The 18,731-nt window shown below is 45.6% G+C and overlaps 1 protein-coding gene across 1 annotated transcript; it reads left to right on the forward strand.

The window, feature by feature from the left end:
- The first annotated feature begins 3,660 nt into the window (after window positions 1-3,660).
- On the forward strand, window positions 3,661-18,451 carry NOX1 (NADPH oxidase 1). Its single transcript, XM_033138146.1, has 12 exons — window positions 3,661-3,751; window positions 5,040-5,150; window positions 5,823-5,907; window positions 7,759-7,901; window positions 8,689-8,870; window positions 9,382-9,520; window positions 9,638-9,730; window positions 14,045-14,280; window positions 14,853-15,015; window positions 15,762-15,908; window positions 17,671-17,795; window positions 18,044-18,451. The coding sequence occupies exons 2-12, from the start codon at window positions 5,091-5,093 to the stop codon at window positions 18,168-18,170; spliced, it is 1,500 nt and encodes a 499-aa protein (XP_032994037.1). The 5' UTR covers window positions 3,661-3,751; window positions 5,040-5,090; the 3' UTR covers window positions 18,171-18,451.
- Window positions 18,452-18,731: the final 280 nt, after the last annotated feature.

The raw sequence follows: 18,731 nt of genomic DNA on the forward strand, positions 1-18,731 counted from the left end.
ATGCATGTTTTCCCCTCATACTTGCATTTTCTGTAAACATTGTTAGTTGCAAAACCGTATTGCAAATTTGGATATGTGCAAATTTTGAAGATGACTGTGTTTCAGTTCTTACAACTGTCTAGTCTATTTTTTTTAGTTTATTATTCATTAATTCATTAATTTTAATTATTACATTTGTATCTTGTCCTTCTTTCGGAAGGAGTCCAGGCAGGCAAACATTTCTGCAACGACAAGAAAAACAAATAAAGTTAATAAAAAAAAACTAAATTAGAACATCTTTAAACATTTAAAAACATCTAAAGCAAATTGAAGAACAGATGCAACTAAATCATGTGTCAGCAGGGGTGAGTGATGGAAGGCAGTGATGGTGCCTGCCCAATGTTAATACAGTCGTACCTCGTGTTACGAACACTGTGTGTTGCGTTCGACACGGGTTACGAACCTGCCGAACCTGGAAGTACTGGAACGGGTTACTTCCGGGTCCGGCGGTTCGCGCATGCACGTCAAAGGACGTCATGCGCAGAAGCGCTGAATCACGTGGCGAGCATGCGCAGACGCGGCGCTCAGGATGTGGACTGCTCAGGATGCGAACGGGGCTCCGGAATGGATCCCATTTGCATCCAGAGGTACCACTGTATTATTTATTTTATTTCATAGAACCATAGAATTGTAGAGTTGGGAGGGGCCTTGAGGGTAATCTAATTCAACCCCCAGCAATGCAGGAATCTGGACTAGCTCATACATGACAGATGGCCCAGCCAACCTCTGCTTAAAAACCTCCAAGGAAGGAGAGCCCACAACCTCTCTTGGGATTCTGTTCCACTGTCAAACAACTCTTACTGTCAGAAAGTCAAAACAAAATAAAAAATAAAGAAAAATTCCTTAGTTGGTCTCTAAGGTGCTACTGGAAGGAATTTTTTTTATTTTTTATTTTGTTTTGACTATGGCAGACCAACACGGCTACCTACCTGTAACTGTCAGAAAGTTCTTCTTGAAGTTCTTGCAACCTGAAGCCATTGGTTTGGATCCTACCCTCCAGAGCAGGAGAAAAAAAGCTTGTTCCCCCTTCCATGGGACAGCCCGTTTGATACTTGAAGATGGCTATTGTATCTCCTCTCAGCCTCCTCTTTTCCAGGTTAACCATACCCAGCTCCTTCAACCGCTCCACATAAGGCTTGGTTTCCAGCTCCTTGACCATCTTGGTCACCCTCCTCTGCACACAGGGCCGTCTCATCATAGGAGCTGGGTGGCGCGGTGCACCAGGGCGCCAGGCCCCCCAGGGGCACCCCCGCGAGCCCGCTGGCATACCAGGCGCCCCCTCCCCAACCCGTGCGCGCCCGCCCCATGGGCGGATGGGCGGGCAGGCACACTCGCGCCGGCAGGCAAGCTGCAAGCCAGCTGCCCTCCGGAGCCCCAGTTGCAGCGCTGGGAAGGGCGCGCAAAATCCCGCGCCGCTCCAGCGCCACGCCCCTCATCCCCTGCTCGCCCACCTCCCTCCAGCGCTGGCCACCCCTCGGGGGATGAGGGGCGTGGCGCTGGAGCGGCACGGGGCTTTGCGCGCCCTTCCCAGTGCTCCAGCTGGGGCTCCAGAGGGTGGCCGGCTTGCAGCGCCACGCCCCTCATCTCCTGCTCGCCCACCCCCCCTCCCGAGGGGCGGCCAGCGCGGGAGGGAGGTGGGCGGAGAGGCGGCCCACCGGGGGCGCCGAGGGATCGTCGCGCCAGGGCGGCCGATCCTGTTAAGACGGCCCTGTCTGCACACATTCCAGCTTGTCAATATCCTTCTTAAATCTTGTCTTTCCCCCAGAACCTGGACTTGAGGCAGTAAATTAAACATAAATTAACATACCGGTAAATTAACACAAATACAGATAAAGCACATGTTGCTTAAAGCACATACAGTGTTACTGTTGAAAAGTAACACTTTGTAACCATGGAATGCAACAGTGTAAATTACAGGCCTATTAAAATGCAGATAGTTATGACAAACAAACACAAACAGTGCAGCACATTATTAAAACCCTTTTCTTAAAAGCAGTTGGTTCCTCATAGTCTGCTGGAATAAAGGAGTCTACACTTGCCAGCGGAAGGACAACAAGGAAGGAGCCGGACTATCCTCTCTGGGAAGGGAGTTCCAAAACCTGGGAGCAGCCACCGAGAAGGCCATCTCCCACATCAATTGGCATGGAGTTCCAAAATACAAGTGTTGTCACATTCAAGCAATGAGTTCTTTACCTACAATGATAAAATAAAATCAATATTTACCAAAACAAACAGAGAAAGTATAAAACCTGTTCAAAACCTCCATAACCTCCTAACTTCCTCATACTTCATGGTGCGTGCAGGAATGTTCAGGAGCCAGTTGCAAAGTTGACTCAGAAGAACAAACTTGCTCTTCCTCCCTGCCAAGGCTGCTGATTCTGTGCATGCTGGGTGACATTTGCTGGCTGTGGGAAGGCAGCTAATGGCCTGAGAAGTAGCTCCAGAGCTTGCTGATGCCTGCGGCTGTTTCCAGCCATTGCTCTTAATGGAATTTGGATCAGTTCCTAAGTAGTTTGAACCGGAAAGGGGCTTCAAGTATGTGATATGATCAAACAAGCAGCTGCTGGTAGAGAGGTTGTAAGTAGTTTACATATTAAGTCTGCATTTGACTGATCAGAAATTGATAAGAGACACATAGCGTCATGAGCACAAAGAATGACGGATGAGCAATAAAAAGGAGATCAGTCTCAGTGGTAGAGCAGTGAGCTAATCTTAGACTCTGAACATAAATGGTTTTTATGGGACTCTCTCGTTTTAGATGGCAATTGCTTCAGTTGCTTTATAGCTGACCCTGCTATATTTGAGCTCCCTCTTGAGGATTCTGCTGCATGGGCCTCTGCCCCAGAGTCGTGTACCGGAGGCCGAACTGTTCCTGGATATTTCAGGAACTGAGCTCAGAACCTTCTGCTTCAAGGCACATAGGAGCCAACTCCTGGGGCCGTGGGGGCTTTGCCCTCCCCCCTAAAACTTTTTGTGGTGGCTAAGCCCCCACAAAATTGATGGGAGTTCCCATTCAAATAGTGTGTTCACTGTGCCATGTGATTTATGTATTTATAAGAAATGATCTTAACTGATATCCTAACAAGCATGACATTGATTTGATTATTTTCTAAACGCATTTCCATCTCTGCTTAAGTTTCCCCTTGCGATAATAATCTTTCAAATAATGTAACTGGTGTTTTTTGGCCACCTCATGAGAAGAGAAGACTCCCTAGAAAAGACCCTGATGTTGGGAAAGATGGAGGGCACAAGGAGAAGGGGACGACAGGATGAGATGGTTGGACAGTGTTCTCAAAGTGACTAGCATGAGTTTGGCCAAACTGCGAGAGGCAGTGAAAGATAGGCGTGCCTGGCATGCTCTGGTCCATGGGATCATGAAGAGTCAGACACAACTAAACGACTGAACAACAACAAAACTGGTGTTCTTGCCATACATTCGCACGATGTGATCTATTTTTATTTTGAAATAAAGGATGAATTTGTACTGGAATTATAGGTGACAGTCATGGGGCTAAAACCTTTGTCCATTCCCCCAACCCCCAAACATTCTAAACAATGTTAAGTGTATCGGGTTTAGTAAGCCAACTCAACTATGTTTTCTCCTTCTGTGTTCTAGGCTGCTTGGTTGGGAGTAAACATTTCCCTCTTTGTGGTTTACTTCTTGACATTTGACAGAGGTGAAAAGTACTTCTACACCCGCCAGATCCTTGGGGTGAGCACCATTTCATCAATTTCTGATTGCCTCTGCTCTTAGGAGATGAAAAATCTTGGCAAAGGATAGCAAGATACACTTGTTTGAAAATCCTAATTCATTGACAGGATTAATACCATGCATATTGTTAATTAATAGCATACGAATCATTGGGCTGTTGGGGCAGAAGGTAAGGAGCCTCAACAGTAGGTGGAACCTGAGCCAATGGGAGTCAGAGTCAACTAATCCTAGTTTTGACACACACACACACACACACACACACACACCCTCTTCCAGCTGAGGAGCAACACCTAAGACTGAGGGTCAGGAAGAGGAAGTTGTTGGTAGTACAACCCATTGGAAGCTGGAAGTCAGGCATGTGGGGGCTGGTTGGGGGTTGGCTTAGGTTGCTGGGGATAGCACCACATTTGCCCTAATTGGACCAGCTTCTACTGATGCAAAATAAGCCTTGCAATTGGCCGTTGGGGATAATAAACTACCTAAATTACAACTGATGGCAAGCATTACCAACTAGTTAGCTCTTGTGCACAGGCTGAGAGCATGGTGTGAGGAGTAAGCAGGTAGAGGAGGAAAAGACAACTGAAGGCATGCAGTGTCATATGTCACATATGCCCTTAAACAATTTTCTACTTTCCCCCAGGCCCCGCACAGCATATTCCACCTATAAATTTTAGTTTCTCATTTTCCAAATCTTAAAACTCAGCTCTTGTAGGATTGCCATATTGTTGAGCTTTTTTTAAACAACAACAACAACAACAACCAGAAACACAAATTTTTGATTGACGTATGGCAGCCCTCAGCTCTTCACAATTTTGCATTAGTTTGTAAATTTCAATTAATTTTTTTTAAAGTTCTCTTTAATTAGCATCTTTGTGCAAATTCCTCTGGATATAAACCTTTTTTTGAAAACAAATTTTCCAAATGCGATGCATTTTTCTATATATATTTTCACTAACGTGCAGTTTAAGGCACACTTTCCCATCATAGGCACACATTTTTATTACCGATTATTTTATTGGAGAACTGTAGCGCAAAATTCGGAAAAGTGAGAGAGTGGAAAGATGCCTGTGTGTTTGCATATTGTTTCAGGAAGTACGAACTGGGGAGTTTCACATTAAAAAGCAAACCGAACCAAATTTCTGGGGGCCCCCTCCATCCCTACACTAGAGGCAGCTGCCTCTCCTTACCTAATGGTAGAGCCTGTCTGGAGTATAAAAGAGTTACAAGTTTATAGTATTTTTTTAAAAAAACACCACCCTTCTGCAGCTTCTCCTCTTTTTATTTGTAGTCTGCCCTGCCTTGGGCACGTGCTTCGGCCAAATGCCTCAACTTCAACAGCATGCTGATCCTGCTGCCTGTTTGCCGGAATCTTCTCTCCTTTCTGAGGGGCAGCTGCTCGGTGAGCAAGAAATTAATCTCAACTGCACCTCCAGTTGTTACTTATAATTTATTTATTCAATTTCTATACTGCCCTTCATCTGAGGATCACAGGGCGGTTTTACAATATAAAAATATAGAGGCCGCATTCACACCTTACATTTACAACCAACAGCTCCCAGGATTATTTAGGGGGAGGTCATAACTGTTTAACAGTAGTGTTAATGTATGGTGTGAATGTGGTCAAGGAGGCTGCCTTTCCAGCCAGGTTTCCTTAGTCCAGTTTTCATCATCCGAGGAAATCATGGTGTTTGGGACCTCTGGGCTGTTTATTACCTCAATATCTGTTGTGTTAATGGACAGGTGAGTTTTAAGGCTGTGCAAAAAGAGGAACACAACACAATAGTTGTGGCTTGCAGAAACCCATTGTGCAGCAGATAGCTCAGCCCCACAACCGACTTATGGATTCTCTTGGGGGAAAACGTTCTGCAGCTGCAAAACATTTCACAGTTGCTTTGTAGTCACATATCATGTCAGGTGTGGGGCAGATGAGCGTTGCTTGGGTGATCCTTTGGGTGAAGTTGGGGCCAATGCTGGGGTCCCCACCGTGTGTTATACCCACATTGAATTTTACACCCCAGTCTGTTAGCTGGCCTGTTTGTTTGTTTTTTGTTTGTTTTTTGTTTCCATTCAGTGTTGCAGACGCACCATGAGGAAACAACTAGATCACAACTTGACCTTCCACAAGCTGGTGGCCTACATGATTGCCCTGCACACAGGTGAAATGACTTCTGTTCTAGAGAAATTGAAAGGGCCAACATTCATTTTCATGAGTACAGTAAGAACTGTAAGGCACCCCACAAATGTCCAGTGATAAACAATGATATCACCACTGGAACTTAAATGAATTGGGGGGGGGGAGGAAATACATTGCCAAACTAGAGTATTTATATTGTGCTTCAAATTGATTCCCAACTAAGGGTTCTGTTGAGCTCACAGTTTATGTTTGTAATGGATTGGGTTAGGTTAATACTCATAACATTTTGCTAAGAAGCCTTGACATTTTTTATACCAAAAAAGTGTCTTCAAAATAACAATTTCAAAAGTATTTTACTATTTTTTTATATTTAAAAATGGGTGCAGAATGTTGGGGGCAGAAGTCAGGGTGGTCAACAGTAGGTGGGGCCAGGGGCAATGACAGGCTGAGCTGACTAACTCTAAGTTTGGCCACATCCTCCCTCCTGTTGAGTTCTGAAGAGACAAGACTGAAGGTGGATCTAGAAACCGGGGGGGGGGGAGCTATAAATAAGTCAGGAATTAGATCGTTATAATAAAAGAAATCCCTCTGGATTTTTTAAAATTTCCTACTCTATGGCGCTATCTGGTGATGCATGTTTATAGCACATTCAAATCACCATCTTTACTAACGTAGCTGAGTCCTGAGACTGGAAAGGAGGAAGTGGAAAACCAGTGCCTAATACTGACATTTCTGCAAGACATACTTTAGTACATTGTTCTTGCCAATACGTGTATTGTTATGTATATCAATCACACGATGCAGGGAAGTATACATTTCAAAGTATAGTTGCATTCTTCTTCTTCTTCTTCTTCTTCTTCTTCTTCTTCTTCTTCTTCTTCTTCTTCTATTAAATATCATCCTTCATCAAAAGATCCTCAGGTGGCTCACAGAATAAAATGCAAGATAAAACACAAGTTATAAATTAAACCAAAGGCGCAAAATAATAACTCACCCTCCCTACTACATTTAAAGGGCTGTAGGATATTAATCAGCCCAAGGCCTGGCTGAAGAGGAATGTTTTCACCTTGCATCTAAAGATGTATAATGAAGGTGCCAGGAAAGCCTCTGTGGGAGAGCATTTCACAGATGGGGAGCCACTGCAGAGAAGGCCCTGTTCTCGTGTTGCCACCCTCCTGACCTCTCAAGGAGGGGGCACACAAAGGAGGGCCTCAGAGGATGAGTCCGGGACGGTTTATATGTGGAGAGGCGGTCCTTGAGGTCCATGATTTCAGTTTGCTCACTGGTTCAGGAAGTGCATATTAGGTAAAGGTAAAGGTAAAGGGACTCCTGAACATTAGGTCCAGTCGTGTCTGACTCTGGGATTGCGGCGCTCATCTTGCATTACTGGCTGAGGGTCATGTGGCCAGCATGACTAAGCCGCTTCTGGCGAACCAGAGCAGCACATGGAAACTCCGTTTACCTTCCCGCCGGAGTGGTACCTATTTATCTACTTGTACTTTGACATACTTTCAAACTGCTAGGTGGGCAGGAGCAGGGACTGAGCAATGGGAGCTCACCCCGTCGCAGGGATTCGAACCGCTGACCTTCCGGTCGGCAAGCCTTAGGCTCTGTGGTTTAACCCACAGCGCTACCGGCGCATATTAGGTAGGTTCGTATAAAAATGTGAACTGAATCACTTTCTCTCCCATACCTACATGGGAATGTGCACGCATGGACACATGCACACTGAGCCAGCAAGGGAAGACAGCTATGTGCATTTAGCCCCAATTAATATAGAAAGAGAACATCAGTATAGAAATAGCCCCTTTGCTGGTGTCAGCATATTGTATAATTTGGCTGTCTGCAAGGTTTTTCTTGCCCTCTCTTCCAGCGGTTCACATCATTGCTCACCTGCTCAACTTTGAGTGGTACAACTCTGCCAAGCAAGCAACAGACAGAGACCTGGCTTCCACCCTCTCTCACTTACATGAGGACGATGGGTTGTGGCTAAACCCCATCCATTCAAACACTACGGTTGGTGCCTCACAAGCTTTGCTCAATAAGCATCATTGAAGTTTTGAAAGGGAAGGTTGCTGGTGCTTCAGCCTTGCTGAAACCTTCCTTTCCTTTTGGATTATTAGAGTGTTGTGCATTTTGTTCTATTTAGAGCCTACTGGTGATTAGTTTTCATCTGGGTGTTATTAGTTTGTTGCTGTTATTTTTAAGGACAATTTCAGGGGCGCGCTTGTCTGTTCTGGGTTACCAGGATGTGTGATCGCAACCTAAGGGTCTATAGCCCTTATGAAGAAGGCACCCCACTCAGCCTTGCTTGGACCAATCAGCATCTCTCAACCTAACCTAACTCATTATTATTATTATTATTATTATTATTAAGCAGCTTCCAATAGAATATACAAAAACAAACGAAACATTAAAAACTTCCCCATACAGATCCACCTTCAGATGTCATCTAAAAGTCAAATATGTGTATGTCTGTTTGACATCTGATGGGAGAGTATTGCACAGAGTAAGGCACCATTACTGAGAAGGCCCTCTGCCTGGTTCCCTGTAACTTCACTTTTTGCAATGAGAGAACCTATCAGAAGGCCTCAGAGCTGGACCTCAGTGTCCATGCTGAACGATGGGGATGGAGACGCTCCTTCATGTATACAGCTATCTTTCAGTGTCAAGGGCCATGGACACCACCTTGAGCTCATGGGAGAAAAGGTGGTATATAAATGTCATAATTAAACCTTGTCTGTAAGCCAGAGCTTTTTATCAAGCACAGCTTTACATGTCATAATCTGGCTTTCATCTGCAGACACCCTTGTATGTGGCATTCACCACAATTCCTGGTCTAACAGGTGTGATCATCACCTTGTCCCTCATCCTTATGGTCACTTCTTCTATGGAGTTCATCCGCAGAAACTACTTTGAGGTCTTCTGGTACACCCATCATCTCTTTGTTATCTACTTTCTGGGCCTCGTCATCCATGGCATCGCGTAAGGCACTTCTGCAATTGTGGGATAGGCTAGCTAGGAGTGGGCAAATATAACCATTTCATGTTCCTCTTTTTCCCAGGCATAATGTTAAGCTGTCCACAAATCAAAAGCTGTGTGTGTGTGTGTGTGTGTGTGTTTTAAGTAGTCTTCCTGAAAATTCATTAGTTTTTTAGTGCGAGTTTCTCCTAACATGCACATCTTGTTGTGTTGTTTTGCCTAATATACACATTTTTTGTGAAAAATTTATCCACATATGATGCATTTTAATGTTATTTTCACTAATACATGTTTTTATGTGCACACTTCCCCACTGCTGATTTAAATCAAAGAGCAACCTTTTTGCAACCAGCACCTTACAACTGAAAACCAAAAACATTATGAGCTGAAAGGGTCCATTGGAAAGGTTTGCTTAGCTCACATGGCCTGTATGACCAAACCTCCTTTTCCACTGCTGGGCTTTTCTTCCTTCCTTTCAGATTTGCAGTTTTGATGGTTCTGCTCTTTTCCCCAGAGGTCTTGTTCGTGGGCAGACAGACAAAAGCTTGGAGGAGAGCAATCCTAAGCTCTGTGCCGGGCAGTATACAGAGTGGGCTCAAGGCAACAGCACTCATCGTTGCAAAGTGCCTGAGTTCGAGGGTCTTCCTGCTGAGGTAAGAATAACATGCAACATGAGGAAAGCACTGAAGGTGGAAGGTTTCACAAAAGTGGGAAAATGCTGGCCCTGCAATGAAACTGTCCATTCTAATGTGGATGTTGTTTCCTTAAAGTCCTGGAAGTGGGTGTTGGCCCCGATAATTCTCTATGCCTTTGAGAGAGCCTTGAGGATTTGGCGTTCCTGCCAGAAGGTGGTTGTTGTAAAGGTAAGCATCTCTGCCTTCTTCTTCTTCTTCTTCTTCTTCTTCTTCTTCTTCTTCTTCTTCTTCTTCTTCTTCTTCGCTTTGAGTTGGATAAATAGGATACATTAATTGCGCCTCAAGATAGAGGCACACCCATACAACTGAAAGCACATTGAAAGCAGACAGCTTCCCCCAAAGAATCCTGGGAACTGTTGTTTGTTGAGGTTGTTGGGAATTGTGAGAGGTAAACAACAGCTCCCAGGATTCTCTGGGGGACGTCATCTGCTTTAAACGTGCATCAAATGTGTTTTAAATACAGGTATGTGGTGCGGATCCGCCCTCAGCTAGAGCTCAAGGAAATCAAGACAAGTTCTTTGTGTCAGTGGCAAATTGAGGGCACTTTCAGGCTGCTGATGTTTTCTGGTGGGATTCAATCGTTTACCGGTAAATTCAGGTTGTGAGTCAAGGCCCCGCTCCCCACTTGGTGATGAAATAAGATACATGGACACAAGTATTTAGGTTAATGGGCTAAAAAAGGCCACAACTTTATTGGTTACAGAATGTGAGTGGTATTGGCTTAGGCATTGGATCCCAACAGACTATACTTGACTCCTGCCCGCTCTGCAGGGAGTCACACAAGTGTTAACAACCTGTAGGGGGAGCTTGTTGATGCAAATCAACTGGAAGCTTTCCCCTAGACTTACTCGAGGGTTGTGCCATGGCCCTAGCGACCACCTGGGCGTCGAACAGGAACCACGACCACCGGATTCCTTTAACGCAATACCCTTCAAGGGGAGGGGTAGGTGATGGCCACAACCTTCCCTCCAACACACAACGCATTTTCCAATGCCTAACCACCAAACCTTACAAAGTTGTGACAATTTGCTATGAGGTAGGTGAAAAACCAAGCGGCTAGTGCCAATCTGCCAAGTGGGAAAAATTCCTACCAGGCCCCTTGGACAACCAAGGCTACCAACCAAAGTGCAAAGCAAGGTCAGGAGCTGAAGCAAAACGTAGAGGGCGGGTGGGTGATCTGTGGAAGCCGGAAAAGCAAGGGAGAGCTCATGGTTCCGCAGGCGTTTAAATCCAGCTAAACCATGCCCCCCAGCGTGGCTGAGGGGCACAACGCGGGCCCAGGGCTCCAGTGACGCAAGGGGCCTAGCCACGGCCCCCCCCCCGCGACTGCAGGAAATGATTCCCACTCACAACCCCTCCCCTCTGGGAAGAGGAGAGACTTTCTGAAACTAAAGCCGATTTGGAACTGTTATACAGCGAACCTGCCCCCCCCCATCAGACTCTTCATGATAAATTGTGGGGAAATGCACTGGTAAGTATGGGGAAATATTTGCTTGACACAATGCCAACCTACCACTCTGCAATCTGTTTACTGAGCATCCATCCTGATTTATTTGCTGGGGTACTAGACAACATTAGCTATTTAACAAGCACACATTCTGATTTGTTTGCAGGGAAATTGTTATGTACTGAGCTGAATCCTAGAACAATAGGACCCAGAATGCAGCAATCTGATTGGTCCTAGAACAATAGGATCCAGAATGCAGCAGTCTGATTGGTCCGCAGGAGCCATCCAATCCAGCTCCAGGTGGAAGTGAATCAGCGACCTGATTGGCCTGCTAGAGCAGCCAATCAGGCTCCTGGAGGAAGTGAATCTGCAACCTGATTGGCCTGCAGGAGTAGCCCGGAATTAGCCAATCACGTGGGGCCCATTGTGTAAATAATGTATATATAGCAGGCGTTTTGGGGAAAGATCCATTCATTGCTACTATGAGCTGGATAAAGAGCATGAAATTCACACTTGACTCTGAGTATATTTCAGAAATTCTGTGATGTTGTGCCACAGCAAATCTTGTCCCCAAGTTTCCAGCACATTTCCCTCTCCCTTTCCTTATCATGGAATGTCTGGTCTTTTGGGGAATTGGGCTGGGTGTGCAAGACAGCTCACCACCATTGACTATAATCACATAATCTGAGTTTGCTAGAGTGTGATTGGAACTCCACCTGGAAACAGGGAGAATCATAAGTGCTACTGGCCTAATCAGATTGGGATGAATGCTGACTAAAGCATGGCACTGAGGAGACACTGGACTTAAGTGGTCTTACGAGGAGCTCCTTCCACCTCTTCAGATAATAGTACTGCCCCACTCTGTTTGGGTGGGGGGCTTCCTGCTCATTCTGCTGAGTGGGGTCCTGGGCATCTGTTCCAAAGTCCTGCATGGATGGGATACTTCTTTCTGCCCTCTGAGGAAGAAGAACAAAATTCTGAAGGGATCAAGAATGGGAAATGTAATCCTAAGTGTGTGCACATGTGCGTAGCCAACCCTCCTATGAAGTAGCTGCCTTGGGTGGTGGTAGTGGAAGAAGTGTACTCACCCACCCGACTATGTCTGCCGCTTTCAGAGAAGGAACCAAGGTAAGGGAGACTTCGGTGGTGGCAGGGTGGCACAGTGTCTCGCTGCACAGCATTGCTGATGGTCCCCCACCCCCAGGAACACTTTTGCTGAGTTTTGGTAAGAGATTTGTGTTCTAGGAAGCCCTTGCAGAGTTCCCTTGGGGCAGCGGTGGGGTATTTTGCCTCAGGCGACAAAACATTCCTGGCTTCCCCTATAGCCAATCTGTGAATAGATAACAACAGGAATCCTTGACAAAGAACACTGTAGGCTTCAACTCTTATCTCAAGGATTTATTATTTGCTAAGAAAGTCTGTTGAGGAATAAATGAATAGGGGAGAGGGCAGAGACCTTATGAGGAGAAGATCCTGTTCTGCAACCTTGGTGTCACATGACGTCTGCTTAGTAGAAATAGAGGTGCCTTTTTTGTTTTTTGGGGGGTGCCCCGCCTGCTTGGTGAGAGCAAGTTGGAATGCATTGCAATGCTTTTTCAATAAAGATGGCCTGTTTTGCTGACAATTTGTGTCCAGATTCAGTTGGCTGGTCCAGGCAGCCCTGTGTATCAGGCTTGAACCCTAAAATTTCCCTAACACATCAATAATAATAATAATAATAATAATAATAATAATAATAAATATTTATTTATACCCCACCCATCTGGTTGGGTTTCCTAAGCCACACTGGGTGGCTCTCAACCGAATATTCCTCATTCGTTGAATGCTCTCCGCAGGGAAGCTTGCCTGGCACCTTCATTACATGTTTTTAGGCACCAGACAAAAACATTCCTCTTCCCCTAGCCCTTTGGCTAATTAAAGAAACTATGGCCTTTTAAACTGCCTGTGTGTGGTGGTTGGATTATTGTTTCATTTGTTACAGTGGAACCTCAGTTGTTGAACGTCTCTGTTGACAAATGTTTCGGCTTTCAAACGCCAAAAACCCGGAAGTAACTGCTTCAGTTTTTGAATGATTTTCGGAAGCCGAACGTGCCATGCAGTTTCCATTTTGAGTTTCCCTATTGTACTGAGGCTTCTGCTTTCAGTTTTCAGACATTTTGGAAGTCAAATAGTCTTCCCGGAACGGATTGCATTTGAAAACAGGTTCCACTGTATTATGTTATGTGTTTTTATACTGTAAACTGCCATGTGATCCTCAAATGAAGGTTGGGATACAAATTTAATACATTAAATAATAAATAAATGAGTTTTGTTACTTCTCCATTTTGAGCATAATGTGGGAATGTAACAGCCTGTGGCTGTTCCTTGCTGCAAGAGCCTTGAGCCGCAGGTTATTTATTTATGACTTCCCATGAGGCACCCAATACAATTTACAGTACAACAACAAAAGACAAATGGCAGTGGCATGTTTTAAAAGCAGCTAAATTTTTTGCATATATATAAAAACCAATTTTAAACAAGTCATATAAATATTTAAAAAAATCTAAAAGGAGTAACCAACAACAACAAACCGTGTATCAAACCAATTAAAATCCAATAGAGATGCAAGCCAGGATAAAAGTCTCCACGTAAAAGTCTCGTTGAAAAGTGAACATCTTAAGCAGGTGCCAAAATGACAGTTACCGCTCACGTCCTCCAAGAGGTGGGCGGGGTTTGCAACACCATGCAGGGCTCCCTGGGACCAGGGTGCCACCCACCTTGCCCATCTCAGCATCTCGGGGGGGGGGGGAGACTCCCAGGACAGGGTTTAGCACGTGTGCTCGCAATGGCGAACTTTTGTAGTTGGGTGGCTTTTAGGTGCTTTTAGGCGCCAGGAAAAGACCTCAGGCATTGAAATTTCTGGCATGTTCTTGGTTTCCATCTGGACTCAGAAGAAGGACAGCTGCCTATGAAGTCAAGTCTAATTAATATTTCCTTTGGGGTGGTAGAGGGAGTTTTCCTCACCCTTTCAATGTCAGCATGACTTTTGTTTGCAGGCTATCATGCACCCTTCAAATGTCCTTGAGCTGCAGTTGTACAAGAAAGGATTCAGCATGGAAGTAGGGCAGTATGTTTTCCTCAACTGCCCTTCCATCTACTGTTTGGAGTGGCATCCATTCACCCTCACATCTGCTCCAGAGGAAAAGTTATTCTCTGTCCACATCAGGGCAGCAGGTGATTGGACAGAGGCTCTGATTGACAACTTTAAGCAGCCGAACCCGGTGATGCCCAGGTGAGTAGCTGCGTAAACCAGCAACCATTTGCCTTCGTTGAGGCCATTGTTGGGTGAAGCAGCAGCAACCTCCCTGTTATGCTAAGGCTCAGGTACATGAGCTGCTTAGTTACTGCCTGGCCTGCAGATGTGAAGGACTTTGGAGAAGAGAAATATCAAGACAGTCCAGCCAAACAGGAAAGAAACTGCTGCACAAATCCCAGAATATTTCCATCATTAGAACAAAGTTTGCACTGGGCCATTGAAGGAGGGATTTGGAGACAGGGTGAGGAGAAGGTAAAAGGACTGGGGGGAAAGTTGGTGGATAGGCACAGCAGAAGTGGTCATAGGTGAGGTCTATGGGTAAAAGGAAGATCATTTGGGGTCTGGCCTAGAAGTATTAAATGCAGAATGCACCAGAATAACATTCCTACTTATTAAGGTAAACTATCTTTTGCAGACTTTCTTGAGAAGGCTTTCCCTGAAAAGCTACATACTTTCAGTAATAAATTTATTATTGATTCAGTTTGTGGAACTAATTTTTTTTTTAGCACAAAGTTCTATGCAGCACATAGATTTTCTTAACTTTCCAGGATTGAAGTAGATGGGCCCTTTGGCACTGCCAGCGAAGATGTGTTCCAGTACGAGGTGGCCATGTTGGTGGGAGCCGGGATTGGAGTGACACCATTTGCCTCTGTGCTGAAATCCATCTGGTACAAGTTCCAGCACGGTGACCAGGCTCTCCAAACGAAAACGGTATGGTGGGATTTCCCCATTGCCCTGAGACCAATATGAAATAAATTCAGCTTGCTAGAGAATGCTAGTTTTCAAGTTGCAGGGAAAGACTCCCTCTAACATGTAGCATCTTGCAGTCTCAAACTAGGGACAGGTTATATCCCCCCGCCCCCACTCAGAATATTGAAAATGACTGGAAATGTAATTGCGTCACCACCCACCTCTTCTCCAAACAATTCTGCAGGTTTTGGATTGCTTCAAATATGTACAAGCCAGAAACACACATCAAGAAACCAGAAAGATGCAAAAAAGAAAAGAAAACGATAGTGAAATGAAAAAGAAATGGAACTTGTTCTCAAAAGTGCCAACCATTTGGATTTATTAGCGCACTTAAAAGCTTTGAGACTGTTACATGCCACCCCAGTCTCTGAGTAGTCTGAGATTCCAGGGGTCCAGGCAGTTACCCAGGGTTCATGTTTCCTTTGGAAATGAGGCACAGGCAGTGATGCCCTGACGTCACAACGCATGCACAGCCTCCTGGGTGGACTGCGCATGTGTGGACATGCGCAGTCCACCCAAGATGGTGGGCGCGATCGGTCGGCGCCCCTTCCGACTGGCGCCGTGCTGCGTTTTAAGGCTGCAGCGGGCGAACAGTAGCACAGACACAGTCAGTCAGCTAACCAACCTACTCGTTGCAAACCATTGTCTTAGAAGTTGTCTCCAGTTTCAATAGCTCTTCTCTTCCTCTGTGTTCCTGTCTTCTTAAGATTTACTTCTACTGGATCTGTCGAGAGACAGGAGCCTTTGCCTGGTTCAGGGATCTGCTGGCCTCTTTGGAACAAGAGATGGATGAGTCTGGTAGAGCAGGCATGCTCAGCTACCATCTCTACCTCACAGGCTGGAACAGCAGTATGGTGAGTCACCCAGCATCCCCCTTGTGAACTTCCATTGGCAGGCTATACACACCCTTCTCAGAAGAGGCAAGCTTCTGAAATTGCCCTGATCCTTCTGTCAAGGAAACACGCACAGTGGTGGAGCTTCCTGCTCCAGCACCAGGGGGTGGAGAGCAGGCGGGGTGTGGCTGGTGTGCGCCCTGGGGGCGCGGCACGCTGCCTGCAGGGGCATGGCGCCCAGCGTAGGCAGGGGGGCAGCCGCGATGGCTCCCCACCGGGATCTCGCTGCCAGGGGCGGTGCGCTCCTCCCACACTCCTCTTCCTCTGCCACTGAACACGCACAAAACTTGTAGCAGCTTTCGTTTGAGATGTCAGCAATGTACCACATTGTCCTTCTGCAAGGGCTGAAGTTCCAAGGCACTTGCAAGTACCAGTCTCTTTTAGAGCAGCTATGAGGCAGCAGCACTTTCTGAACGCTGCTGTGCCACCACAACTCTGATCATCCCTGTCCGCTTCTGGAGCTGATGGGAGTTGGAATCCAATAATAAGTGGACGGCCAGAGGTTAGGGTGGCCAGTTGTGCATTGCCCCCCCCAAAAGAGGATTAGCTTCACACACAAAAAAGCCGATAAAAGATGGGATCGACTTGCATGAAATGTATTGACGCAAATCTGGAAATAATTACTAGAATTCAAATAGAGCAGACTTTTGAGACCTTTGGAACTTGCAGGAGAAGCTGCAAGTACTCTTTGGTGAGAGAATCCCAGCAGAGATTTAAAGTCGCAAAACATGCTGCAAAGTAAAGTGTGGAAATGTAGGTTGTAAAACTTTAATATGTGCTCTCTAAAGCGAGTTCCAAAACGCTCTCTAAAAAGTTTCTTTCCAAAGTTTCCCTCTTCCTCAAGCATAGGAAAAGGACCACATGTGTGGTAAGTTAAGAGGTCTCCAAAGGTCTATGTACTTCAGAATAGTTGCACAGGCTGTAAAACTAAGCTTAGTTACAAAATGGTGAAAGTTCCTAAATTATTAGTATCAGAACACAGGAATGGCATGCAGAAACAGCCATGAATTTGAGCAGGACAAGCTCAAACCTCTTTACCTGCTGAACTTCTCAGATACACTAGGGGACAGCAAAAGCTTGATTACCTAGTTCCTCCCAAGGTAAGGGGAAGTGGACATATCTAAGCCTGGCCGAACAGCTTAGTCTATGCTATTAACCCCTTCCTGCATTAATTAGACTTAAGCATGTTGGTTATATGAAGCTCATTTCCCCATAATCTGCACAAACTTTCCTCCTTAAAAGTGATACCATAGCCCCTCTGGAGCGGAGCCTCAGAAAATGGCCTGGGTAGGTTCCTTTGGGAACAGCATGCTTCTTCAGATACCCAAGGGCCAAGGCATCTATACCTTGTGCAGCAGGCCTGTGGGGTGGGACTGTGCATGTGTGGCACCCGTACGGACACCGCATGCACGCCCTCGGCCGCTCTACAGCTGGAGGGGGCAGTGTGCCATCTTGTCACACCCCCCCCCCAGGGTGGCACCCGGGATGAGTCGCCCCTCCCCCCACCCCTGCCTTCGTATGCCCCTGGCAGCAGAAGGAAGGGCAGAATCCTGGAATATGTACAGCCAGACTTAATATTCCATGAAAACTACTGTTCTGAGATCCATAAATTAGCCCATTAGCATGAACATCAGAAAGCAGCTGAAGGGTCAATTTTAAGAAATTGTATGAAATATTTATTCAGCTGCTGTGAGGCCTGCCCAATTTTTTGCTGCTTTTATAGGTTGGTCACGCAGCGGTCAACTTTGACAGGTCCACTGACATGGTGACGGGCCTGCGGCAGAAAACTTTCTTTGGGAGGCCCATGTGGAGCAATGAATTCTCAGCGGTGGCAGCTGCCCATCCCAGGTGAGGTCTGCTGCTGTGTACCCAGGCTGTTGTAATGAAGACCATAGCTATACATACAGATCTCCTTTCTATTGCTCCCATTTGTAAGGAATTCCGCAGAAAAGACACCCAGATTCTGTCATCTAAATGGAATGGTTCAGCTTGCACAACATTGCTGCGCATTATTCTTCCCTTCTCGCTTTCCTCAAAGCAATCCATTAGTAAGATTTGTTTCCTGACATTAATTGCTTCTTCCTTGGGCTTTGCAGGTCTGTAGTGGGCGTGTTTCTGTGTGGACCAGAGAGCCTGGCTAAGACTCTGCAAAAGTACTGCCATCAACACTCCAGCCTAGATCCCAGAAACACCCAGTTTTACTTCAATAAAGAGAATTTTTAAGTCAAGCACTGGAATACCGCTCCTCCCCAGCACGTCTAGGAGCCAGAAACTGGCCAAATTTGTGGACCTGAATGCTACCAAATGCTGTTGTTGTAGCTTAACCCAGACTCCCACCTCTGCATGGCATTGTTTTGGCAGGACCACCCTTGCCCCAATATGCTTCTTTGGACAAAAGCTGCAGACTACAAACATTTTCAAGTAGGAGATGGGGGCGTTATTGGGTTGTTCTTGGTTTTTATTCTTACTATGTAATTTGTGTTTTTAAATTATCATTTCATGTTGTCATTCATTTTATGTTGAGAACTGTGGGTACAGGGCCGTATAGAAATTTAATAAATGAATAAATAAAATAAATAAATAATTTTCTGATTCAATGGTCCATCAATAAACCAGCAGTTTCTGCAATCATCTTGACTTCAAAGGAATTGCCAGTTGAAAAACCAAGTTGTTAACAAAGAGACTCTGAAATGCACTGCATTCTCTATGTTTGATCCTTCTTATTAATCTGCACAGGACATGAATCTCTAGTTTGAAATCCTATGACTGAAAAATGTATTCTGT

The sequence above is a fragment of the Lacerta agilis genome, chromosome Z (assembly GCF_009819535.1).
Source record: "Lacerta agilis isolate rLacAgi1 chromosome Z, rLacAgi1.pri, whole genome shotgun sequence".
NCBI lineage: Eukaryota > Metazoa > Chordata > Lepidosauria > Squamata > Lacertidae > Lacerta > Lacerta agilis.